This window comes from Oncorhynchus masou, chromosome 32, assembly GCF_036934945.1.
Source record: "Oncorhynchus masou masou isolate Uvic2021 chromosome 32, UVic_Omas_1.1, whole genome shotgun sequence".
Lineage (NCBI taxonomy): Eukaryota > Metazoa > Chordata > Actinopteri > Salmoniformes > Salmonidae > Oncorhynchus > Oncorhynchus masou.
In genome coordinates this window covers 62,315,226-62,342,827 of record NC_088243.1, presented here as the reverse complement: position 1 = coordinate 62,342,827, position 27,602 = coordinate 62,315,226, and the positions used below count along the sequence as shown (strand labels likewise).

The 27,602-nt window shown below is 42.6% G+C and overlaps 1 protein-coding gene across 7 annotated transcripts; it reads left to right on the top strand.

The window, feature by feature from the left end:
- The first annotated feature begins 1,045 nt into the window (after window positions 1-1,045).
- Window positions 1,046-27,001, top strand: stx3b (syntaxin 3b). Of its 7 annotated transcripts, none has more exons than XM_064954752.1 (11): window positions 1,050-1,469; window positions 15,987-16,061; window positions 16,137-16,236; window positions 16,319-16,393; window positions 16,499-16,569; window positions 16,696-16,804; window positions 16,896-16,969; window positions 17,040-17,174; window positions 17,770-17,880; window positions 18,217-18,327; window positions 26,100-27,001. In XM_064954752.1, the coding sequence occupies exons 1-11, from the start codon at window positions 1,440-1,442 to the stop codon at window positions 26,175-26,177; spliced, it is 969 nt and encodes a 322-aa protein (XP_064810824.1). In that variant the 5' UTR covers window positions 1,050-1,439; the 3' UTR covers window positions 26,178-27,001. The 7 variants fall into 7 exon arrangements, with proteins under 7 accessions (XP_064810817.1, XP_064810824.1, XP_064810822.1 ...); XM_064954750.1 differs by lacking the exon at window positions 18,217-18,327 and having other exon boundaries at window positions 1,054-1,469; window positions 26,100-26,190; window positions 26,308-27,001; XM_064954746.1 differs by lacking the exons at window positions 18,217-18,327; window positions 26,100-27,001 and adding exons at window positions 18,976-19,087; window positions 19,734-19,823 and having other exon boundaries at window positions 1,056-1,469.
- Window positions 27,002-27,602: the final 601 nt, after the last annotated feature.

Below are 27,602 nucleotides of genomic sequence, written 5' to 3'. Positions count from 1 at the left end.
ACACTACTGAGCCTCATTTTTACTTGTTTTAAGGACATTACATCAAAGTTGGATCAGCCTGTAGTGTGGTTTTCCACTTTAATTTTGAGTGTGACTCCAAATCCAGACCTCCATGGGTTGATAAATTTGATTTCCATTGATAATTTTTGTGTGATTTTGTTGTCAGCACATTCAACTACGTGAAGAAAAAAGTATTTAATAAGAATATTTCATTAATTCAGATCTAGGATGTGTTTCCTTTATTTTTTGGAGCAGTGTATATACAGTTCCACTCAAAAGTTGGGACACACCTACTCATTCAAGACTATTTTCCACATTGTAAAAGAATAGTGAAGACATCAAAACTATGTAATAACACATATGGAATCATGTAGTATCTCAAAAAGTGTTAAATGAAAAAACAAAAACCAGAACACACTCGGCCCTCCATGGAATGAGTTTGACACCCCTGGTCTATAGTGTGGACTCATGACAGTCAATGGTCAACATAAACGAATGTTCCACAGTTCCTCAAATTCACTTGAATAGGATTTGTGTTGATTGGCTATGCATGCGTGCGTGCGTGTCTGTCTATGACCGAGACTTGCTTATTTTTTTTGCCGACTCTCATTCGTTGCGGTGCCAAACAACAACAGCTGTCAAGCTATCGGTCAAGGTTCGCCGTAATAAACCGTTTCCTATTAGAGAGAGAGATGACAGATGATCTGTGTGAGACTGTGAATGAATGTGTGAGAGAGGAGGGCGATGGAGAGGGGGATTTGTTAATGAATGTTAAATCCCTCTGGATTGGAGGGTAGGCAGAATATGCTAGAAACATAGATCCTGTGTATTTACCAAACAAATACACGCACATACCCGTGCGTAAATACGCGGAGACTGGTGCGCATTCTCATACGGGTCGGTTGTTTATTCGAGAACAATGTCGGCTTCATCATATTGACCCTGTCAACATGAATTCATGAACTTCACAGCGACTGTGCGTCCCCTTTAAATGGCATGGCAGGTCGGCCAACACACACAGGTATCACACTGACCAGGGCGTGGCCCCGTATACGAGAAGGCGTTTACGCATGCGTGAGCGAGAAAGTGCGTTTTCGGATGATTACTGGGGGCGAGCGAAAGAGATTATGTGGGCTGTACACAACTGTTGTTTTAATCCGCAGAGCGAAGAGATTTAGCAAAAAAAAAACACGGGTTTCTCCCCTCGCAGCCATATTGTATGGACATTTGGTGGAAAAAGCAGAAGGAAAAAAACACTTTCAAGAAGAACCTTGCCAAGACTTTGAGATAGTTGATTTTCAACTCACTGGCGGTGGGATTCCGTTCATTAGCCAGCAGTCCAGCTGGTTGACGAATTTCACAGATTGTGGATCGTATATTTTTTTAAAATTAGAGAATACTATATTTACTTTTAGCTTGTTTTATTAACAGTCGGCAAGATGAAGGACCGATTGGAACAACTCAAAGCTGTAAGTGGGGTCTGGGATATGTTACACAGAGGGACCTTTCACAGAGCTAGACAGATGTTATAACCTCCGGTGCAGCAAGCAAATTACAAATGGTCTGCAAAAAAAACGAGTTACTATAATTCGACACAACTATGTTTTACCTCATTATTGGTCTTATTTGGTAGTGTACAAACTAGTCAACATCCTATCCGAAGGCCTGTGGTCGACTGACGCTATTTGATTACACAGTTAGTCGCCTTAATTTACAAATCAAGAGATTGCCTAAATGAGAGGCGATGCAAAGAGAATAGTGTAAGGTTGTATGAACTGGATCAATTTGGATATGTTTTTGTGGTGTGTCTCTTGGGGACATGTTTGTGTTCTCTGCGGCAGTCAGACAGTGGGGGTTGGGTTTGAGGACAAGGTAACGGGACCACAGGTGTCATACAGTGTGTCCTTGCACGCTCAGGGGATTGGAGAATGTGGGAGAAAGGTGCAGCTGCATCCCGCAATTCGGGGCGTTCTTGCACCTACAGGAACCCCTCTTTATACGTCTATTGGCACATTTTTAAACTATGACTCCAGTGCATAGGCAGGGGCACAACAGAACAGTAGGTGGCAATGCACAATAACGTTGGATGCCAACTGCCCATAAACCCCACAGAAGAAGAGGTGAGGGTGACAATGGTAGCTAGCTATAGGTAGTACACACCAGTAGTGACCTTTGCCCCCCCCCCCGCCTGTAAGACACTATATTCCCGCAGTTCTGTTAACGATGGTGAGGGCAGGTATTTGGCGGGAGGGAGCGAAGGACACTGTGCTAGCTTAGCCAGCTAGTGCTAAGGAGGACTCCGATACACAGAAGGCGCAATGTGTGGGTGACACGTGTGCTATCTAGCAAACACAGTGTCGCTAGTACATGGTGTCGTTCCCGCCTCTCGCCTGCTGTGTACTGGAGTAGCTAGCATTTTTCTCCAGTACGCGGGAGGCTGGGGAGACCGTGTGATAGCTAGCTCGTTAGCACCTGGTGTCGCTCCCGCCTGCTGTGCTAGGAGGAGGTGGAGGCGAACGGTACAGTGTCCTTAGCCCTGCTTGTTAGTCACTGTTTTCCCACAGTTCTGTTAACAATGCTGAGGGCAGGTGACTACACCGCTCGCATCGCAAAATTAATTTAGAAATCTATATTCAATTATTGCACCCACGCTGTTCACGTGCGCCAACGAGCATCTACGTTGCCAAGTGCTAACACGGAACCCAAACCGGCTGCACGCGTGCAGTTCTATTCACAAATAGAACTGACTTCTATTTCAGCCCTTGGCAACGCAGATGCTCGCTGGTGTGCGCAATAATTGAATAATATATATTTATAAATTTATTTTGCGACGCGAGCGGTGTAGTCAGCCTGTAAAATAGAAGTAAGTTCTATTCCTGAAGCACATCACGCTGCAAGTCCTGCCTCTCCCATCTCATCATTGGTTTATAGAAGCAGGTACCCACGTGCCATCTCCTCATTGGTTATACAAACGTGGGTGACTGAAAGACGAATGAGGTCAGTGGCGGTAATGCACCTAATTTATGAAAGTTGCCAATCTCAATATAAAGTCAAGAGAAGAAAAGGCCTAGGAGGAGAGATGACTAGAAACGATTCGATTGACCATTTTATATGTGGATTAATTGTCGGAGTAGAGGACCTTGTGTATTTCAGGTAAAATAACAACTCATTTTTATATCCCAGGACAAATTAGCTAGCAAGTGTAAGCTCGCTAGCTAAATTGTTATAAAATTAATGTAATTGTTTCAGAGTTTGTTTTGATATTTTAACCTGCGTGTCGTGATCGCGTTTGGTGTGGGGGTAAAAAAAGAAATGTATGCACTATGGTGCACACGTGCAGCCGGTTTGGGTTCTGTGTTAGGCAGGCAGGAAGGAGCGAATGACGCCAGCTAGCAAAGAGGACTTGGATACGCAGTGGCGTTCAAGCAGGAACCAATGGGATGTTCAAGGGTGGGATGTGCTGTCAAGTGACCTAGCTGCTTTTAGCAACACAACTGTTTACACACTAGTGTTGCTGGGAATTAGCTTGCAGAAAAACACAATAGTCCGCTGGAAGCCAGAAGTTAAATCAACTTCAATTTCATCTTACTCTGTCAATTGTTTGTAGGCTTGGTCCTTATGCAGGAGGGCTTTGAGAAGAAAACATCTAATGGAATTAAACAGAATGTCCTAGCAACACTATTTACATGCACTAGCACTGCTTTCAATGGTTTTGGGTTGTACAGTGGGAATCCAGAAGTTAAATACAATTCCATTTCAACTTATTGTGCCGGTGGGCAGGACTGTTGGTTATTATGACAAGGGGAATTTGAGACCATATCTAAAGGATCGTATTATTAACAGACTTTCCAAACGTAGGTCTGCCATAAACCCATTTTCTCTCTGCTTACCTCATTCCAAAATAAAAGTCCTGCAAGTGCGCCATATATGGACACAAAAAAAAGAGTAACTTTTATTTTGACATGAGGTAAGCAGACAGGAAGTTGGTCTACAACAGACCCATGTTTGGAAAGTCTTTTTAATCATACAATCCTTTAGATATTTTGTTTAAAATTCCCCCCGTTAACTTCTGTTTTCCCACAGACTACCTCAATTAGCCCGACTAACCGGTGCCTGTATATAGCCTCGCTACTGTTAGTGAAAAATATATTTTTTACTGTTGTTTTTTATTTCTTTACTGATCTATTGTTCACCTAATACCTATTTTTTTACTTAAAAATCGCAATGTTGGTTATGGCCTGCAAGTAAGCATTTCACCAAGATCTACACCTGTATTCGGCGCACATGACAAACTTGGTTTGATTGGAGAAATCAACGCTAGTATATGTAAATACACCTTTGTTGCACCTAGGCAGACATGGTTGTAGGCTATTTAATTCCCACATCTATTTATACATCTGTTTCCTGTAATTAAACTGCAGGTGTAACTGACACGTATACTAATTTAGTCAGTAGTGTAATGCAAGGCCTATGATGGTGATTGTTGTACATCACCGATCTCTTTCCACTATGTCTTTGGTCTGTCTACTCCTCTTGGAATGGAACTACTAGCCTAAAACGTTTTTATTGGGTATTTTAAGATATTATCTCTCTTAATAGCTTAGTTTCTAACACTAGAGAACCAGGATGTTCTGTCCTGTTGAAGAATGTAAGGTTCCCCTTTGGGTGAGGCGCTGCTGATCCAATCCAGCCGCGTCAGGATCTGTTACCATGGCCACCCCTTACTGTTGGCCAAATATTTGCCATGTTTAGTTTACCAATGCCTCGGCGCAGCAATTGACAATCTCGCAGGTACAATGGGTTTCTACTGGGAAGGGAAGTAAAGTCAAAATGGTGTGGCAGTTTTTTTATGGGACGGCTATTTACATAAAACAAGACTGGAAGCAATAGTAGACCTCTGCATGGTTTTCCATCTCTCTCTGCTGTTTTCCTTAATGTTAAATTGGTGGGGCTGTATTGTTGTTCATGCTCAGTGCATAATCAGACCACCTGACTGGTGCAGTAGACAGGAGAACAGACTACAACAGGAAACCGAGGATAATGTCTCTTGAGAACACCATATTATATTCAGTCTGGTTTCTGTAGTAACTAGCTTGATCTCTCCATAGATTGGCTTTTTTGTTGTTGTACAGCATTCTGTACTGAACTGTAAAGACCAGAGAGGGTTCAGACACGCATCCCTTGGGTACTCGGTGACACTCAAAGTACTAGGATGTCTCCCATAGTATTGGGGAAATCCATTTGAATTCAATCACTTTTTTGAAAGCATCCTTTTCAACCTGAACAACTTTCCGTACATGTTTGGCCATTGAAGAAGCGGTCAGAAAGTGGACCTTTTGGAACTGAATGACAAAACATTCAGGAGATGGAGGTGTTCAAAGCTGACCCATTTTGCATACCCCAACATACCATGAGACATCTGTCTTCATCACTGGAAAATATAAACTAGAGTTTTTATTTGATAACATCTTGATTATTTTAAATTTCTAAAGATTGACTTTTAAAAATATCTTTAACATCAATTATCTAAAAATGGCCCCATCCTGCCTCGCGTCAACAGTACAGGCTGGTGGGGGAATGTTTTCTTGGCACACATAAACATGCCACTGAGTGTATGAGGTGTTAGTGTTGTGTTGCCATCGGTTGAGACGCATGCTCTTGAATACAGGGTGGGTGTCATTTCAATCATAGAAATATAAAAATATATATAAACGCAACATGAAATAATTTACAGTTCATATAAGGAAATCAGTCAATTGAAATATTCATTAGGCCCTAATCTATGGATTTCATATGACTGGGAATACAGATATGCATCAGTTGGTCACAGGTACCCTTTTAAAATAAAAATGTAAGGGTGTGGATAAGAAAACTAGTCAGTATCTGGTGTGACCACCATTTGCCACATGCAGCGATGTCATTCACATAGTTGATCAGGCTGATGATTGTGGAATGATGTTCCACTCCTCTTCAATGGCTGTGCGAAGTTGCCGGATATTTGGGGGGAACTGGAACACGCTGTCGTACAAGTAAATCCAGAGCACCCCCAAACAGCTTTAATGGGTGATATGTCTGAGTATGCAAACCATGGAAGAACTGGGACATTTTTTAAGCTTCCTTGTAACATGGGGCCATGCATGATCATGCTGAAACATGAGGTTATGGTGGCGCACGACAATGGCCCTCAGGATCTTGCCACGGTATCTCTGTGCATTCAAATTGCCATTGATAAAATGCAATTCTCTTTGTTGTCCGTTGCTTATGCATGCACATACCATAACCCCACTGCCACCATCGGGCACTCTTTTCACAACGTTGATATCAGCCAATCGCTTACCCACACAACGCCACACAAATTCTCTAAAACAACATTGGAAGCAGCTTATGGTAGAGAAATTAACATTAATTTCCCTTGTAACAGGTCTAGTGGACATTCCTGCAGTCAGCATGCCAATTGCATGCTCCCTCAACTTGAGACATCTGTGGCATTGTGTTGTGACAACTGCACATTTTAGTGGCCTTTTAAAGTCCCCAGCACAAGGTGCACCTGTGTAATGATCATGCTGTTTAATTAGCTTCTTGATATGCCACATCTGTCATGTGGATGGATTATCTTAACAAAGGAGAAATGCTCACTAACAGGGATGGAAACAAATGTGTGCACAAAATTTGAGCGAACATTTTGTGCATATGGAACATATCTGGGATCTTTTATTTCAGCTCAGGAAATATGGGATCAACACTTTACATATTGCATTTTTATATTTTTGTTCAGTATAATTCATAGAATTAGCCTATCCCTTCAGACCACTGCAATTCTGAATTGAAATACCATAAATATGGCCACCGGTTCAACCACCTTTTCAAATGTGAACTTAAATGGTTGTCTAACCGTTTATCTCTATGATTTCAATAGGTTTCCTATGGAGACTTGGCAGTATAATTTCCCATTCAAGTCAACATTGTTCTGATGTGTGGACCCTCCAACCATCTTTGTGATACCATTTCAAAGTTGAAATGTCAATTTTAATAAATTTATCTGCCAAAACATGACACCAACACTTAGGCGATATATACAATTTATACTGTATTAACGCACAGGAGGCTGCTGAGGGAAGAACGGCTCAGAATAATGGCTGAAATGTAGTGAATGGAATGTCACCAAACACATGGAAACCATGTCTTTGATGTATTTGATAACAATCCACCTATTCCTCTCCAGCCATTACTATAGCCCATCCTCCACAATTAAGGTACCACCAGCCTCCTGTGGTATACCGGGGTATTTTGAAAATACTGATGGGAGGTGTTTGTGGGTAAGTTCAACGCCACTGCTTATAACTAACTGCATGTTAAGTATAACTATCAAATCTAAGATGTGTCAAATAAATGATATCCAGCTCAGGGCTCCAGCTATGCAATTGGTTTGCTAACTTGCTATCTAAGGGACGATATGTCAGAATCAAGCTTCTACAGCAGAGACATTGAATTGCCCCCTGGATCAAGATTCCTGTTGCCCAAATTGTTTTGTACCTATAACCTAAAAGATGTGTGTGTGTGTGGACAGTGGGGCAAAACAAGCATTTAGTCAGCCACCAATTGTGCAAGTTCTCCCTTAAAAAGATGAGAGGCCTGTAATTTTCATCATAGGTACACTTCAACTATGACAGACAAAATGAGAAAAAAATCCAGAATCACATTGTAGGGATCTATTTGCAAATTAAGGTTGGAAAATAAGTATTTGGTCAATAACAAAAGTTTCTTTCAATACTTTGTTATATACCCTTTGTTGGCAATGACAGGTCAAACGTTTTCTGGAAGTCTTCACAAGGTTTTCACACACTGTTGCTGGTATTTTGGCCCATTCCTCCATGCAGATCTCCTCTAGAGCAGTGATGTTTTGGGGCTGTTCCTGGGCAACGCAGACTTTCAACTCCCTCCAAAGATGTTCTATGGGGTTGAGATCTGGAGACTGGCTAGGCCACTCCAGGACCTTGAAATGCTTCTCACGAAGCCACTCCTTCGTTGCCCAGGCGGTGTGTTTGGGATCATTGTCATGCTGAAAGACCCAGCCACGTTTCATCTTCAATGCCCTTGCTGATGGAAGGAGGTTTTCACTCAAAATCTCACGATACATGGCCCCATTCATTCTTTCCTTTACACGGATCAGTCGTCCTGGTCCCTTTGCAGAAAAACAGCCCCAAAGCATGATGTTTCCACCCCCATGCTTCACAGTAGGTATGGTGTTCTTTGGATGCAACTCAGCATTATTTGTCCTCCAAACACGACGAGTTGAGTTTTTAGCAAAAAGTTATAATTTGGTTTCATCTGACCATATGACATTCTCCCAATCTTCTTCTGGATCATCCAAATGCTCTCTAGCAAACTTCAGACAGGCCTGGACATGTACTGGCTTAAGCAGGGGGACACGTCTGGCACTGCAGGATTTGAGTCCTTGGCGGTGTAGTGTGTTACTGATGGTAGGCTTTGTTACTTTGGTCCCAGCTCTCTGCAGGTCATTCACTAGGTCCCCCCGTGTGGTTCTGGGATTTTTGCTCACCGTTCTTGTGATCATTTTGACCCCACGGGGTGAGATCTTGCGTGGAGCCCCAGATCGAGGGAGATTATCAGTGGTCTTGGATGTCTTCCATTTCCTAATAATTGCTCTCACAGTTGATTTCTTCAAACCAAGCTGCTTACCTATTGCAGATTCAGTCTTCCCAGCCTGGTGCAGGTCTACAATTTTGTTTCTGGTGTCCTTTGACAGCTCTTTGGTCGTGGCCATAGTGGAGTTTGGAGTGTGACTATTTGCGGTTGTGGGCAGGTGTCTTTTATACTGATAACAAGTTCAAACAGGTGCCATTAATACAGGTAACGAGTGGAGGACAGAGGAGCCTCTTAAAGAAGAAGTTAGAGGTCGGTGACAGCCAGAAATGTTGCTTGTTTGTAGGTGACCAAATGCTTATTTTCCACCATAATTTGCAAATAAATTCATAAAAAATCCTACAATGTGATTTTCTGGAATTTTTTTTTTCTTCTCATTTTGTCTGTCATAGTTGAAGTGTACCTATGATGAAAATTACAGGCCTCTCATCTTTTTAAGTGGGAGAAATTGCACAATTGGTGGCTGACTAAATACTTTTCTGCCCCACTGTGTATATATATTTTAGTATGGCCCCTTTTGTGTGTGGTACAGTAACTGTATAAAAGTTTGGCTCCCACATTTTGGATATTGCCCAACCCAACCCACCATGTCTGTATTCAAGACCATGTTGTGTCTCAGGTGATGGCAGGCACAACGCACACCTCGACATAATGTAAAATAAGGTCTAAGCTATGAAAATGATATCAACATTACGCGTTTTTAAATAATTGCTGTTTAAGATGGGGGAAAAAAAGACAGAATATATTATACTTATTTTATTCCTGAAATTATAAAAGTTTGATAACCCTGTTTCTAAGCTTTTAAAATGATATCTCAACCGTTTATCTTTTCCAATGATAAAGAAATGGATGTCTCATGGTGAGGTATGAAAACTTTGAGCATCTTTTAACTCTTGAATATTAAAGTTTTATTTACAGATTTACTGCAATATATTAATTGCTATGCCGCCATGTTTGTTCTTCAAATGATCAGTTTTATTTAAACTGAAACATGAAGTAAATAGCCCAGATTATCATTTTTTATTCAGGTATTTGCTCTCAAAATCATAGTTTAAAAAAAATAGAACAGTTTGAATAAAACACATTTGAATCCGATTTTGTTGTTTTCCTAAGTCCACAATGCTTAAACCACATCAGGAGACGACTTTAGATGTCTGGGAAAAATCGGAGATATTTTGTGCACACCTAGCAAGAGGCTTCTCTTTAGCTGTGTTTTTGTATCGTACATGTGATGGTAGAGTTTGCAAAACAAATACCCACTGGATTGATGAATAATCGTGATATCATTCCGCCAGGTAAACAGGCTACTTTGTCGTTAACATGCTGGGTTTTGGGGACTCCTTTCCATCTACCAGAAGAATAAGCATCATCGCTAACGGCCACACAAAGTGCTACACGTGCGCACCGCACACACACACAGATTGGTATTTTCATTGCCTCCACAGAACGTTGCTGGAAATATGATAAATATGGGCAAATTTGTTCATTTAAAAAAATTTTTTTATTTGATTCCCAGCTAAGGTCAATACGTTTCTGAATATTGTTGAATTTTGTTTTAATGCCGGGTTTTCTCGAGGGCCCTGATTTTTCATATTTGGACCAGAATGAGGCTCTCCTCTACCTATTCGTCCGGCAGTGATTATTCACCATCTTCATCAAATGTTTTTATAATTTATCTGCAGGTAATCACCAAAGAATGTGGGAGCCAAATGAACAGCTTTCTCACCGATGTGTTTCGGTGGACTACACTGACTGACAAGCGGTATTACCAATTTAGTTGCTTTGGTAAAATTCTATTCACTACATTTCGCCCATTATTATGAGCCATTTGCCCCTCAGCAGCCTCCCTTGTGGCAATACGGTATAAAAGGTATGTCACCTAAGGGTGGGTGTCATGTTTTGGCAGATAAATGTACAGTGCCTTGCAAAAGTATTCATCCCCTTGGCGGTTTCCTATTTTGTGTTATTACAACCTGTAATTTTAAATGGATTTTTCTTTGGATTTCATGTAATGGACAAATAGTCCAAATTTGTGAGGTGAAATGAAAAAAATGACATGTAAAACGGAAAAGTGGTGCGTGCATATGTATTCACCCCCTTTAGTATGAAACCCCTAAATAACATCTGGTGCAACCAATTATCTGTCACATGATCTCAGTTTTTATACACCTGTTCTGAAAGGCCCCAGAGTCTGCAGCACCACTAAGCAAGGGGCACCATGAAGACCAAGGAGCTCTCCAAACAGGTCAGCTACAAAGTTGTGGAGAAGTACAGATCGGGGTTGGGTTATTAAAAAAAAAAAAAAACTTTGAACATCCCACAGAGCACCATTTAAATCCATTATTAAAAAATGTAAAGAATAATGTCGCTGCAACAAACTTGCCAAGAGAGGGCCGCCCACCAAAACTCACGGACCAGGCAAGGAGGGCATTAATCAGAGATGCAACAAAGAGACCAAAGATAACCCTGAAGAAGCTCCACAGCGGAGATTGGAGTGTCTGTCCATAGGACCACTAAGCCGTACACTCCACAGAGCTAGGCTTTACAGAAGAGTGGCCAGAAAAAAAGTCATTGCTTGAAGACAAAATAAGCAAACATGTTTGGTGTTTGCCCAAAGGCATGTGGGAGACTCCCCAAACATATGGAAGAAGGTACTCTAGTCAGATGAGACTAAAATTGAGCTTTTTGGCCATCAAGGAAAACGCTATGTCTGGCGCAAACCCAACACCCTGGAACAGCATCCCTATAATGAAACATGGTGGAGGCAGCATCATGCTGTGGGGATGTTTTTCATCGGCAGCGACTGGAAAACTGGTCAGAATTGAAGGAATGATGGAAGGCTCTAAATACAGGGATATTCTTGAGGGAAACCTTTTTAGTCTTCCAGAGATTTGAGACTGGGACAGAGGTTCACCTTCCAGCAGGACAATGACCCTAAGCATACTGCTAAAACAGCACTAGAGTGGTTTAAGGGGAACATTTGTCTGGAAATGGCCTAGTCAAAGCCTAGACCTCAATCCAATTGAGAATCTGTGGTATGACTTAAAGATTTCTGTACACTAGCAGAACCCATCCAACTTGAAGGAGCTGGAGCAGTTTTGCCTTGAAGAATGGGCAAAACATTCCAGTGGCTAGATGTGCCAAGTTTATAGAGACATGCCCCAAGAGACTCGCAGCTGTAATTCCTGCAAAAGGTGTCTCCACAAAGTATTGACTTTGGGGGGCTGAATAGTTATGCACACTCAAGTAAAAAAAAAAGTCTTATTTCTTGTTTGTTGCAATATGTTTTATTGTGAATCTTCAAAGTGGTAGGCATGTTGTGTAAATCAAATGATACAACCCTCCCTCCAAAATCTATTTTCATTTCATGTTGTAAGGCAACAAATTAGGAAAAATGCCAAGGGGGTGAAGACTTTCGCAAGCCTCTGTACTAATATGGACATTTCAACGTTCAAATGGTATCACAAAGATAGTTGGAGGTCCACCTTTCAGAACAGTGTTGACTTGAATGGGAATATCTGTTTTTAAATTATACTATTAATCCTCCATAGGAAACCTATTGAAATCATAGAAGTATAGGGTTAGACAACCCTATATCCTCTGCAGCAGAGGTAACTCTGGGTCTTCCTTTCCTGTGGGGGTCCTCATGACAGCCTATTTCATCATAGCACTTGATGGTTTTTGCGACTTCACTTGAAACTTTCAAAGTTCTTGAAATTTACCGCATTGACTGACCATGTCTTAAAGTAGTGAACTGTAATTTCCCTTTGCTTATTTGAGCTGTTCTTGTCATAATATGGACCTGGTCTTTTACCAAATAGGGCTATCTTCTGTATAGCACCCCTACCTTGTCACAACACAACTGATTGGCTCAAACTAATTAAGAAGGAAAGAAATTCCACAAATGAACTTTTAAGAAGGCACACCTGTTAATTAAAATGCATTACAGGTGACCACCTCATGAAGCTGGTTGAGAGAATGCCAAGCGTGCGCAAAGCTGTCAAGGCAACGGGTGGCTACTTTGAAGAATCTCATATGAAATATATTTTGATTTGTTTAACACTATTTTTTTGGTTACTACATTACATGTGTTATTTTATAGTTTTGATGTCTTCACTATTATTCTACAATGTAGAAAATAGTAAAAATAAAGAAACCCTTGAATGAGTAGGTGTGTCCAAACTTTTAACTGGTATTGTATGTCTCGAGTTGCATGTTCAGAATCCTCTCAAGGGCAGAGGAGTCATAAATCACAAGGTGAGTTAGCTACATTTGTGAGCCTGGTTGAGAAGGTTCTCTAACCGACAGATGACTAAAGAGAGACATTGAGCCACCCTTGTAACAGAGTGGTCTCCGTGTTAAATTGACACACTTCATCACAAACCCAACTCTTTCACATATTTTATTCCCCCTCCCTCGTTTTTTTTGAGAGACTGAGTGAATACACAGGAAGGACAAGAGCGCATAGTCTTATCTCACTGCCGCAGCATTACCACTGTAAGAGAGTGAGACTTTGTGTGTCTGTGTCTCACTAGTCATGTGAGTGTCCATAGGTATGTCTTTACATGTATAGAGCTTTTGTTAGTGTAAATCATGAGTGAATCTTAATACCCCCCTTTGTCTCATGATAAATTCACCAGGATATATTTTTTTTTAATTCCCCACCAAATGTCCTTATCTTGGAAGCGCTCTCTATTCCAGTTTTATGATTTAAAAAGTACTGTATTTGGTGTGTGTCCAACCTGTATGCAGTGTGACTGACAGGGGAATCAGCTGACTCCGAGACCTTGAACTCAGCTGATGCATTTGTGGAATGAATGAGCAAGGGGGAGGGAGGGACTGGGAATAGGGAGAAAAACAAGAGGTGCCACATCTTTGTCTCGACTTTGATCTTGCTTTTTGACAAGGAATGTAAAGCACTCTGACTTTGGACTCTCGTCATACAGTAGCACTCGAAGACACACTGACGTTCAGTTTGACTTTTTAGCTGTTAGCTGAGGGGGAAAAAAGAACATGCAGAGAGGTGTAGATTGAATTATGCAATGGCAAAGTTTACTCTTTTTAAAGGTAAAGAAGAGACTCAAATTTGAAGTAAAAAGAGCTTCCAGGCTACAGGTAGCTAATCATGTCAAAATGAAAAGGCTAATAGCACCAGAGGCTAAACATGCTGGTGTTTTAGCCCTAGTGGCTAACAGCGGCTGAAAGCATGGTGGCTAAAGAGCAAAACCTAAAAGGCATGTTGGATTAAAGGCAAAGGAATATAGAGCAAAAGCTAATAGCAAGTGATCCCCCCCCCTTAAATGATTTAGATGCACTATTGTAAAGTGGCTGTTCCACTGGATGTCAGAAGGTGAATTCACCAATTTGTAAGTCGCTCTGGATAAGAGCATCTGCTAAATGACTTAAATGTAAATGTAATGCTTCCTGAATCACAAGACTATATAGTCATTCTGAATTACATTTCCATGCATCATAACAGATGTTGGTTGACATGAAATGGATAACCCTTTTAAATTGAACAATGAGAACACTGAGTGGACTTCAGACTAATGCTACTTAGTAATAATGTCCGGTACAGAGTAGTGTTGCACGGTGTACTGGTACCAAAACGTCTCATACGATACTACCAACATCAGTTAAAAAAAATATCTAATTTAGCCGTGATGGCGAGCGGGGATCCTGACCCTGATGAGTCTTCTGTTCTGTTAAATGTGTATATTGGAGCAGCGAGCAATGTTGATGCATTTCATGGCCTGTTGTCATCGAGAGCACAGAATGGAGCAGGCATGCTCACAACAGTACCCGCAAAACACCAGTCTCAATGTCAACAGTGACGAGGCAACTCTGGGATGCTTGCCTTCTAGGCAGAGTTCCTCTGTCCAGTGTCTGTTCTTTTGTCTATCTTAATCTCTTATTTTTATTGGCCAGTCTGAGATATGGATTTTTCTTTGCAACTCTGCCTAGAAGGCCAGCATCCCGAAGTTACCTGTTGACGTTGAGGCTGGTGTTTTGCGGGTACTATTTAATGAAGCTGCCAGTTGAGGACTTGTGAAGCGTCTGTTTCTCATACTAGACAATAATGTACTTGTCCTCTTGTTCAGTTGTGCACCAGGGCCTCCCACTCCTCTTTCTATTCTGGTTAGAGACAGTTTGCACTGTTCTGTGAAGGGAGTAGTACACAGCGTTGTACGAGATCTTCAGTTTCTTGGCAATTTGTCGCATGGAATAGCCTTCATTACTCAGAACAAGAATAGACTGACGAGTTTCAGAAGAAAGTGCTTTTTTTCCCAGGCTATTTTGAGCCTGTAATCGAACTCACAAATGCTGATGCTCCAGATACTCAACTAGTCTAAAGAAGGCCAGTTTTATTGCTTATTTAATAAGAACTGTTTTCAGCTGTGCTATCATAATTGCAAAAGGGTTTTCTAATGATCAATTAGCCTTTTTAAAATGGATTAGTAACACAACATGCCATTGGAACACAGGAGTGATGGTTGCTGATAATGGGCCTTTGTACCCCTATGTTGATATTTGATTAAAAATCAGCCGTTTCCAGCTACAATAGTCATTTACAACATTAACAATGTCTACACTCTTTCTGATAAATTTGATGGTATTTTAATTGACAAGTGTTTTTTTTTCTTTCAAAAACAAAGACATTTCTAAGTGACCCCAAACTTTTGAGTGTGTATGTATGTAATAAGTGTGTGTACATACTCTGCATGTACAAAACATCTTCCTAATATTGAATTGCACCCCCTTTTGCCCTCAGAAAAGACTCAATTTGTTGGGGCATGGACTCCACAAGGTGTCGAAAGCGTTCCACAGGGACGCTGGCCCGTGTTGACTCCAATGCTTCCCACTCTTGTGTCAAGTTGACTGGATGACCCTTTGGGTGATGGGCACAGGGATAGATAGACACAGGGAATTGTTGAGCGTTCAAAAAAACAGCAGTGTTGCAATTCTTGACACACTCAAACCAGTGCTCCTGGCACCTACTACCACACCCTGTTAAAAAGGCACTCAAATATTATGTCTTGCCCCCCCCCCTCCCTTCAGGTCAGCTGACAATAGACATGGTGGTGTTGTCTGTTTTACTCGTTTTGTCTGATGTTTATTCATGCAGGAGTGGCCAGCTAAAAACTGGTTCTGTTTCCTCCTCGGCCCTCCTCGCCCTTCTGCGTCGGTATCACCAAGCCTTGTGGTCTCTGTACTTATGCTCTCTATTTACAGCTATGACGTCAATGTGCACATGCGGTTGATCCACTGTGTTTGAATACAGTACGTAATCTACTCATGCTGCCTTCTGCTTTTCCTCATAGACATGCGACAATGACGATGAGGAAGTGGAAATTGCTATTGACAATGCAGCTTTTATGGATGAGTTCTTCTCTCAGGTGAGTGTTTTGAAATGGGGGGGGGGGGTGTATTGTGTGTGTGTGTGTGTGTAACAATTTTTCATTCTGTTTCAGATCGAGGACATCAGGAACAGTATTGATAAGATTGATGAGAATGTCTCTGAAGTCAAGAAGCTCTACTCAGTCATTCTGTCTGCCCCCACATCAGACCAGAGTAAAATATACTGCCTCTCTCTATGAACCCTTTTGCCTGTTACTGTCAGTGTGTCTGTTTTCATTTGTGTTTTTTCCTCCAGAAACGCAGGATGACTTGGAGGCTGTCACCAACGACATCAAGAAGATGGCTAACAACGCCCGCAACAAACTCAAAAGTAAGACCCTCACACATGATACGAATCACAGACAGACTAAATGCTGATTGGTTAATTCGGGTATGGGTGAATACTGATTGGTGAATCATGTTGATTGGTTCTCAGCCATCGAGAGGAATCTGGAGTCTGAGGAAGAGGAGAGGATTTCAGCCGACATGCGGATACGCAAATCACAGGTCAGCTTCCGAAAATTCTCCCCTAACCCTTTACGTAACCCGGTGCCTAACCGTCAATGTTACCATAGAAATGAATAACTATTGGATTGTTAGCTTGTGGCCCCTGTCTGTTTCATGTCCTCCCAGCATGCAGTGCTGTCCAGGAAGTTTGTAGACGTGATGACCAAGTACAACGAGGCCCAGCTGGACTTCAGGGAGAGGAGTAAAGGACGCATCCAGAGACAACTAGAGATCAGTGAGTTACCCACAGCCTTACACACTGTTTTCTATGCACACAAGTGGACCATAACCTCATTTATGTACTAAAATGATCCTCTGTTTCTCAGCTGGCAAAGCTACGACAGACGAGGAGCTTGAAGAGATGTTAGAGGGTGGAAACTCGGCCGTTTTCACTTCAGGGGTAAGAAATTGTGTGTGTGTGTGTTTGTGCGCGCGTGCGAGTGCGTTTACTAAGGGTCTCCTTTCTTTAGATCATGGACTCTGGGATCTCGAAGCAGGCTCTCAGTGAGATCGAGGCACGACACAAAGACATTGTGCGTCTGGAGAGCAGCATCAAAGAGCTACATGACATGTTCGTGGACATCGCCATGCTAGTGGAGAGTCAGGTACACTCCTCCTCTGTCTCAGCCATCTTTTCAGTCATCCATCCATCATTATCTCTGATCTCTACCCTACATTTTAACCCCACTGTGTCTAACGTTGTTTTCTCCTGTTCGCTCCCTCTTTGTCTGTCAACCGTGCTGTTTTTCTCTTTCTCAGTAACCTCTCCCTTTCTCCTGGTCGTTCTCTGTTCCTTCTTCTGCTGTGCTTTCCTTTCCCCATGTTTTGGGACAGAGTTCCCCTTGTTTCTGTGTCCATCTCTCTCCCTCCCATAACTCATTCATCTTCAGTGCGAGTCTCCATTCTTAGTAAGAGTCACATTTAATGTAGCCACATTGGAATCGACACAACCCCATACTGTATAGTCACCACAGCTACATATACTCCATGTAACCACATGTATCTTGTTGGTTATCCTATGCTGTCTGAGGGGAAGTCGTGTGCAAGGTAAGCATCTTACCACTTCCTAACATATTCCTCTTTGTGACGTTGTTTTTTTTGTCTGATTCTCTCTGTTACCATGGAGTTGAATAGATACTCCTGCTTTCTTATTGTTTTTTTCTATGTCTGTATACTCAGTGTGTGTTTTGTTTGTTTCAGGGTGACATTGTAAACAATATAGAAGCTCAAGTGTGTAAAGCGCAGGACCACATAGCAGTGGCTAAGACTGAGACCAAAAAAGCCATCAGGTACCAGAGCAAAGCACGCAAGGTACTGCACTCCATCCAACACCCTGATATGAATCATCAAGTACACCCGTCTACTAACTACCTTAACCTAAATCTACTGAGGTAACTGTCCCTGTTTCTAGGAAGCTTCTGTACAGTATGCAGCAATTTCTGAAGCACATCAACATTTTCACACAACTTCACATTAGTAAACCATGTGCACTCTAAGGACCGTATACACTCCCCTCACACACTGTTGATCACACACACACCACCTTAAAACAAACTACGTTTGTCGTCTTTTCTGCTTTTCTCTGCACCCGTCTCTCTGTCACTTCCTCTGCACATCTCTTTCCTACAATGTCCTGCCCTCTGCCAGGGTGGAATGATTGAAAGGATTGAGAGCAACATGGACCAATCGGTGGGCTTCGTGGAGCGGGCGGTAGCTGACACTAAGAAAGCCGCCAAGTTTCAGCAGGAGGCCCGTCGTGTGAGTGGCAATAAAAAGGCCCAAGTCCCACCCCCTGGCCTTTCCTTCTGCTCCGTTGACCAGCATCTATTGGGCTGGCACCCAACGATCCCCATCCCAAACCTTGAACCCTCCTTTTTCAGATCTGGACCAATAATACCCCTCAACAGAGGACACACACACACACACCTCTTTCTCCTTCGCTCTCTTCATTTTCCGTTTCCTTTCTAGCTTTCTAGTTTTATTTAACTAGTTAAGTCAGTTAAGAACAAATTCTTATTTACAATGACGGCCTACCCTGGCCAAACCCTAATGATGCTGGGTCAATTGTGTACTTACCTATGGGACTCCTAATCACGGCCGGTTGTGTGATACAGCCTAGAATCGAGCCAGGGTCTGTAGTGACGCCTCTAGCACTGAGATGCAGTGCCTCAAATTGCTGCGCCACTCGGGAGCCCTTAATTTGGTGGTTGACTGTAGATTTACGTGTTTTAGAGTGATTTATGGTCACTTTATGTAACATTTTGCTCTGAGTCATGCATATATGTTTTAGGGTGTTTAAAAATGTTTAAAGAGATGTTTGTTGTTGCTTTGTCCTTTTCAATTGTTATTAAGGTTGTTGCCCTCAATTAATGGTTTTCATAGCAGACACTTAATTGTTCCCCACAGAAAATGGTGATAATAGTGGCAGTTCTGGTTATCGTGCTGGCCATAGTGGCTCTGATTATTGGGTTGTCGGTGGGATTGAAGGAGAAATGAGACATGTAAGAGTTGTTAAAGGGTGAGTAAAGTTGGAGGGACTCTGGAGTGTTAGTGGGATCTGGAACTTTGGCAACGTTTTACATTTTCCTTGCCTTCGGCTGTGTGTGTGACGGTGGTAAAATGTGTATGTGTTCATGCTCCTTGGTCTGTTTATGGGGTGCGTTTGGACTATCTCTGGGTACTGCATGTCTTATCAGGAGTTCCTGCTAAGCACAACACAAGTGCTCTTGTTGCCTCTGTTAAGGGCTGGGTCCATAGAAATGACATTATTTAGCTCTATGGCCTGGTCACTGATTGGCACGGTGTGTGTCCGTCTCAATGGTGTCTTTGGGCTGTGTGGGATTGTATATGTGGGTTTCAGTTTCTCATTGGGGTCTTTGGGCTGTGTAGTGTGTCCTGTTTGACTATACATGTGATGATGATTCACTGTTATGATGGGCGGGATCTTCATTTGCTGTCAATCACTGACCCGTATCGGACAATAAAAACTCTGCATCAAAGAGCCTCCATTGGTCAGAATGACCTGATGGCTGACAGTGCATGATATTCCCGCCCATCATGTTAAGAGCTTCATTTCCCTCAGTACCTCTGTCTGTCTAACACCATCTCATTTGTTACCGTAAATACTGATGTATTTGTTCTCCCCTTTTTCTCCCCCTCTGTAGAAGACAATCATTATAGCAGTGGTCTGCACTGTGCTCGCTGTCCTCATCCTCGCCATCATCCTATCACAGACAGTAGGGTAATAGAGGGACCACGCCCCCTAACCTCACCCTCTTCATTCATCTTCATCACTCAATCTTGCCCTCCTCCAGCTGTGAAGCCAAAGAGGGGGATGAAGACTTAACCTATCCCTTCCCTTGCCCTTGGACACTCCCCCTCTCTTACTGTAACTATAGAAAAAGGCCCAGCCAGTGGGACTTCCTAGTTGGAGCAGGCTGGTGTTCCCCTTGGGGTGGCTGAGAGGATGAGCACCAGGTGGGAGAGAAACATGGGGACCAAAGCTGAGACTGGTTATTAGCCCCTGATAAAGCTAAACAAAAAAAGGGAATCTGAAGAAGTGGAAATCTTCACCCTCACACACAACTAAATGGACACCGTGCAACATTTCATTTAAATTCTCTAAACTGCTTTCTATTTTTCCAATAATGTTAATTTGATTGATCTTGATCCGCACTTAAGGGAACCTGACACTCCTTTCCCCATTACAAAAACCTAATGACCACCAACACCACCCTTGCCTTGTTGTCTTGCCATTCTGAACCTCCAAGCTGAAAGTAGCTTCCTCCAGCCCACAGAGGAATGGTGCATTGTATAACTCCCCTATGATTCTTGTATTGAGGGACACGAGTGGATTTCACTTCAGTCTATGTGAAAGCAATGACTCTGTGCATGTTTGATGCCACTTGAATAGTTTAAAAAAAATTCCTAAAGTACACCTTACCTCTGAGCGTTTGGGAGAGATCTTCGTCGAACATCTGATTTGCTTCTTATGCCTTCCTTTACAATCTGTCCAATCAAATTCATTTCATGCAACCCACACCTCAGATGCGGTAGCCAATGACGAGGCTCTAAATGGGACATTGAGGGTCTGGAAATTTCAAGCTGAACATTTTAAATGTAATCTTCACTATAGTATTATGATGGATTCCAGAGATTTTAATGAAGGAATAAAATATTTTGTTTTTTAATGGTTTGGTTGAGACTGCTTTGTTTTTCTATGTTTTGTGATTTATGCTGCGCAATACTGAGTTAGCAGACATGGCGTGTGTGAGGGAATCTTGTTTGACTAAGTGCATGTGTTTCTCTGAAGAAATGTGTATTTATGGTGATAGGTAATTATCAATCTGCTGTATTGTAATACAGCAAGTGGCGAATGAGATCTCTTACGGCAATGGCTGCACCTAGAGCAGGGATCATCAACTAGAATTAGCTGTGGGCTGTTTTTCTTGAGCCAATGGTCATGGAGCAGTAACATAATTTGTAGACTGCAAATGGAATGCAAGAAGCCCAAACAGGTTTTTTTTTCTCTGAACATTGGGGGCCAAATAAAATCACCTGCAGGCCAAATTTGGCCAGGGAGCTGCTAGTTGGGGAACCCTAACCTAGAGTCTGGGTTAAAGGTACTGTGAAGTCAAATTTAAATTTGATTTGTCACATACACATGGTTAGCAGATGTTAATGCGAGTCTAGCGAAATGCTTGTGCTTCTAGTTCCGACAATGCAGTAATAACCAACGAGTAATCTAACCTAACAATTTCACAACAACTACCTTATACACACAAGTGTAAAGGAATGAAGAATATGTACAAAAAAAATATATGAATGAGTGATGGTACAGATTGGCATAGGCAAGATGCAGTAGATGGTATCGGGTACAGTATATACATATGAAATGAGTCATGTAGGGTATGTAAACATATGAAGTGGCATTGTTTAAAGTGGCTAGTGATACATTTTTCATCAATTTTTACATTCTTAAAGTGGCTGGAGTTGAGTCAGTATGTTGGCAGCAGCCACTCAATGTTAGTGGTGGCTGTTAAACAGTCTGATGGCCTTGAGATAGAAGCTGTTTTTCAGTCTCTCTGTCCCTGCTTTGATGCACCTGTACTGACCTCGCCTTCTGGATGAAGGCGGGGTGAACAGGCAGTGGCTCGGGTGGTTGATCTTTATGGCCTTCCTGTGACATTGGTGGTGTAGGTGTCCTGGAGGGCAGGTAGTTTGCCCCCGGTGATGCGTTGTGCAGACCTCACTACCCTCTAGAGAGCTTTACGGTTGTGGGCGGAGCAGTTGCCGTACCAGGCGGTGATATAGCCTGACAGGATGCTCTCGATTGTGCATCTGTAAAAGTTTGTGAGTGCTTTTGGTGACAAGCTGAATTTCTTCAGCCTCCTGAGGTTGAAGAGGCGCTGCTGCGCCTTCTTCACCATTCTGTCTGTGTGGGTGGACCAATTCAGTTTGTCCGTGAATTGTACGCCGAGGAACTTAACTTACTACCCTCTACTGTCCCGTTGATGTGGATAGGGGGGTGCTCCCTCTGCTGTTTCCTGAAGTCCACAATCATCTCCTTTGTTTTGTTGAGTGTGAGGTTATTTTCCTGACACCACACTGAGGGCCCTCACCTCCTCCCTGTAGGCCGTCTCCTCGTTGTTGGTAATCAAGCCTACCATTGTAGTGTCGTCTGAAAACTTTATGATTGAGTTGTAGGCGTGCATGGTCATGCAGTCGTGGGTGAACAGGGAGTGCAGGAGAGGGCTCAGAACGCACCCTTGTGATGCCCCAGTGTTGAGGATCAGCGGGGTGGAGATGTTGTTACCTACCCTCACCACCTGGGGGCGACCCGTCAGGAAGTCCAGTCCCAGTTGCACAAGGTGAGGTCGAGACCCAGGGTCTTGAGCTTGATGATGAGTTTGGAGGGTACTATGGTGTTAAATGCTGAGCTGTAGTTGATGAACAGCATTCTCACATAGGTATTCCTCTTGTCCAGATGGGTTAGGGCAGTGTGGTTGCGATTGCGTCATGATTGCGTCGTCTGTGGACCTATTGGGGGCGGTAAGCAAATTGTAGTGGGTCTAGGGTGTCAGGTCGGGTGGAGGTGATATGGTCCTTGACTAGTCTCTCAAAGCACTTCATGATGACTGAAGTGAGTGCTACGGGGCAGTAGTCGTTTAGCTCAGTTACCTTAGTTTTCTTGGGAACAGGAACAATGGTGGCCCTCTTGAAGCATGTGGGAACAGCAGACTGGGATAAGGATTGATTGAATATGTCCGTAAACACCAGCCAGCCAGCTGGTCTGCGCATGCTCTGAGGAAGCGGCTGGGGATGCTGTCTGGGCCTGCAGCCTTGCGAGGGTTAGCACGTTTAAATGTTTTACTCACGCCGGCTGCAGTAAAGGAGAGTCTGCAGGTTGTGGTAGCAGGCCGCGTGTGGCACTGTATTGTCCTCAAAGCGAGCAAAGAAGTTTAGTCTGTCTGGGAGCAAGACACCCTGGTCTGCGACGGGGCTGTTTTTCTTTTTGTAATCCGTGATTGACTGTAGACCCTGCCACATACCTCGTGTCTAAGCCGTTGAATTGCGACTCTACTTTGTCTCTATACTGACGCTTAGCTGGTTTGATTGCCTTGCAGAGGGAATAGCTACACTGTTTGTATTCGGTCATGTTTCCGGTCACCTTGCTCTGATTAAAACCAGTGGTTCGCGCGAATGCTGCCATCAATCCACGGTTTCTGGTTTGGGAATGTTTTAATAGTTGCTGTGGGTACGACATGGCCGATGCACTTGCTAATAAACTCGCTCACCGACTCAGCGTATTCGTCAATGTTTGACGCAATGCGGAACATATCCCAGTCCACGTGATCGAAGCAATCAAGAGCAGGTATGTGTGTGTCTCTCTCTCTCTCTCTCTGTCTCACTCACTCACTCACTCACACATACAAAAAAACAGGCCATACTGACCTAGACACGCCCTCCCCCCTGCTCTCCCATGTTAACATGGTCCTTCGTATGTATCCTCCTATGGGTTACTGTCTCCTTCCATTGGAGTTTTGATGAGATGTTTACAGTCCTATCTACCTTGTTTAGCACAGAATGTCTATTACTGATGATAAAATTTCACATTTTCAAAATGATACACTACCAGTCAAAAGTTTTATAACACCTACTCATTCAAGGGTTTTACTTTATTTTTGTGTTGTAGAATAATAGAGAAGACATGTATTAACCAAAGAATTGTTAAACAAATCAAAATATATTTTATATTTGAGAATCTTATAATAGCCAGCCTTTGCCTTGACAGCGTTGCACACTCTTGGCATTCTCTCAACCAGCTTCACCTGGAATGCTTTTCCAACAGTCTTGAAGGAGTTCCCACATATGCTGAGCACTTGTTGGCTGCTTTTCCTTCACTCTGTGGTGAGACTCATCCCAAACCATCTCAATTTGGTTGAGGTTGGGTGATTGTGGAGGTCTGGTCATCTGATACAGCACTCCATCACTCTCCTTCTTGGTAAAATATCCCTTACACAGCCTGGAGGTGTGTTGGGTCATTGTCCTGTTGAAAAACAAATTCAAGTCCCGCTAAGCCCAAACCAGATGGGATGGCGTATCGCTGCAGAATGCTGTGGTAGCCATGCTGGTTAAGTGTCCCTTGAATTCTAAATAAATCGCAGTCCGTGTCACCAGCAAGGCACCCCCACACCATAACACCACCTCCATGCTTAACGGTGGAAAAAACACATGCGGAGATCATCTGTTCACCCACACCGCGTCTCACAAAGACACGGCGATTGGAGCCAAAAATCTCCAATTTGGAATCCAGACCAAAGGACAAATTTCCACCAGTCTAATGTCCATTGCTTGTGTTCCTTGGCCCAAGCAAGTCTCTTCTTATTAGTATCCTTTTAGTAGTGGCAATTTGACCATGAAGGCCTGATTCACACAGTCTCCTCTGAACAGTTGATGTTGAGATGTGTCTGTTAATTGAACTCGGTGAAGCATTTATTTGGGCTGCAATTTGAGGCTTGTAACTCTAATGAACTGCAGCAGAGGTAACTCTGGGTCTTCCAAATCAAATGTATTTATATAGCCCTTCGTACATCAGCTGATATCTCAAAGTGCTGTACAGAAACCCAGCCTAAAACCCCAAACAGCAAGCAATGCAGGTGTAGAAGCACAGTGGCTAGGAAAAACTCCCCAGAAAGGCCAAAACCTAGGAAGAAACCTAGAGGAACCAGGCTATGTGGGGTGGCCAGTCCTCTTCTGGCTGTGCTGGGTGGAGATTATAACAGAACATGGCCAAGATGTTCAAATGTTCATAAATGACCAGCATGGTCGAATAATAATAAGGCAGAACAGTTGAAACTGGAGCAGCAGCACGGCCAGGTGGACTGGGGACAGCAAGGAGTCATCATTCAGGTAGTCTTGGGGCATGGTCCTAGGGCTCAGGTCCTCCGAGAGAGAGAGAGAGGAGAGAATTAGAGAACGCACACTTAGATTCACACAGGACACCGAATAGGACAGGAGAAGTACTCCAAATATAACAAACTGACCCTAGCCCCCGACACATAAACTACTGCAGCATAAATACTGGAGACTGAGACAGGAGGGGTCAGGAGACACTGTGGCCCCATCCGAGGACACCCCCAGACAGGGCCAAACAGGAAGGATATAACCCCACCCACTTTACCAAAGCACAGCCCCCACACCACTAGAGGGATATCTTCAACCACCAACTTACCATCCTGAGACAAGGCTGAGTATAGCCCACAAAGATCTCCGCCACGCCAACACATTCCTGTGGCGGTCCTCATGAGAGCCAGTTTAATCATAGTGCTTGATGGTTTTGCGACTGCACTTGAAGAAACTTTCAAAGTTCTAGAAATGTTCCACATTGACTGACCTTTGTGTTAGTAATGATGGACTGTCGTTTCTCTTTGCTTATTTGAGAAAACGGGGGTATGGGGGGTATACAGAAGGTACCAAGTATGGCTACCTTCTGTATATCCCCCCCCCCCCTAACTTGTCACAACACAACTGATTGGCTCAAATGCATTAAGGAAAGAAATTCCACAAATGAACTTTTAAGAAGGCACACCTGTTAATTGAAATGCATTCCAGGTGACTACCTCGTGAAGCTGGTTGAGAGAATGCCAAGAGTGTGCAAAACTGTCATCAAGGCAAAGTGTGGCTATTTGAAGAATCTCAAATATATTTGTTTCATAACACCTTTTTTGGTTACTACATGATTCCATAAGTGTTATTTCACAGTTTTGATGTCTTCACTATTATTCTACAATGTAGAAAATAGTAAAAATAAAGAGGAACCCTTGAATGAGTAGGTGATGTCAAACTTTTGACCGGTAATGCACACTGTAGGTTGTACATAACAAATTTGTTAAATACTTTTAAGTGTTTTTGATTAAGTCCAATAGGGACCAGCAATCCGTTCTGTTATATTTTAACTGTGCTATGATGGGTTCCTATCCTCTTTTTTTTCTCACTTATTTTGCTCTGTTGGTTTTTTTAATCTACAGAAGAAGATGATGATCACATTGTGCTGTGCCATTATCGGGATCGTTGGGTTTTCCTATTTGTATAGTTTCTTCTCATAGAGGTTTACAACAGGTAAAAGACACACATGGTTATCCATCTCGCATCATTTAGATTATGGTCCACATGACTATCAATGGAAAACTGTTTCCACTTTTTTTTCCTTATATTTTTCCTTTCCCTTGCTTTCAGATGAATAGAAGAATGGCCTGCGTTTCCCATAGAACCTTTTTGACTGGTGTCCGTTTCTTCCTTATTACTCAAAATTGAAAAATAAATGTAAAAATAACCTTTACTTAACTCCGCCTCCCATGCTCCCTGACCTGGTTCTCTCTGTCCTCTTGCTGTAGTAAAATGTTTTATTGTTTTTTAAATGTGTATTTATTTAGCTCACTGCTTCAATTTCTCATTCAGATGACATATGGTCAGTGTGATATTCCATCCTAGGACTCAAATGAAAATCCCGTAGACCTATGAACTGAGATTTCCGCCCCTGGCCATGACAGTAGGACGTTGTAGGAGTATCATCTGTATGCAAAATATGTTGGGGGTATATTTGGTTAAAGGTATCAATGATGCAATTAAAGGTATCAATGAAATATGTGCATAATAAAATATAGATTATATATTTTAGCACCAAATTCCAAGTTATAAATACAGTTATAGCCGTGATTCATCGTCAAAATCCTTAATTTCCCCAGGCATGTCTTTTATTGAATGTGTATTTGTTTCGTAAGGTTGTATGTTGTTGTCAGTCATACAATTTTCACGGTATGCTGTGTCATGTATTGTGCTGAATTGTTGGTGATGAGGGGTTTCAGTCAGTGTGGTTGTGGGTCAGCCTAGTACAATCTGTTACGTAATAAAATATTGTGTGTGCATCGTATTAGTGCGCCTCTTGTCTTTGTCTTTGATTCTCTCTTTGTACTCATCTGAAATAATATGGCTTTTTTCCGTTGGCAGGTGCTATTCAGACGAGTTGAATGGGACAACTATTGTCCCCTTGTCCTTGAATCAATCGGTCTTTACTGAGTCTTCAGTCTCAATATAGTCCGAGTCCGATATGATTGGTTTATGTACATAAATTGTTCCCCATACTGGTATGATGATAGGCTCTTTTGTTGACCCAATTTGGACACTCCAGCGAATAGATGTTTTGCCTACGTCAGTGGTCTCTACCGCCATAGGTTTACACACCACGTGGTCTCCTCCTGCTTCACGGAATTACATAACGTTTGCCCAATTACAACATTCGTATGTTGATTTATCAATTTACTATTGGAGGTCAGTGTAAATTGGAGGCGGATCGTTCTCGATCGGGAAGGGGTGTGCGTGTGAGGGGATTCGATTAATTTGTCCCGGACGTGTTTTGAATGGATGAACGTTGATTCCATTCGTTTTGGAACCGGGCATGAGCCAGGAGCCCCGTTCAAAACCGTCTCAAAACAAACGTAACGTAATTAGGACGTGGAGTAGGATTGATTTAG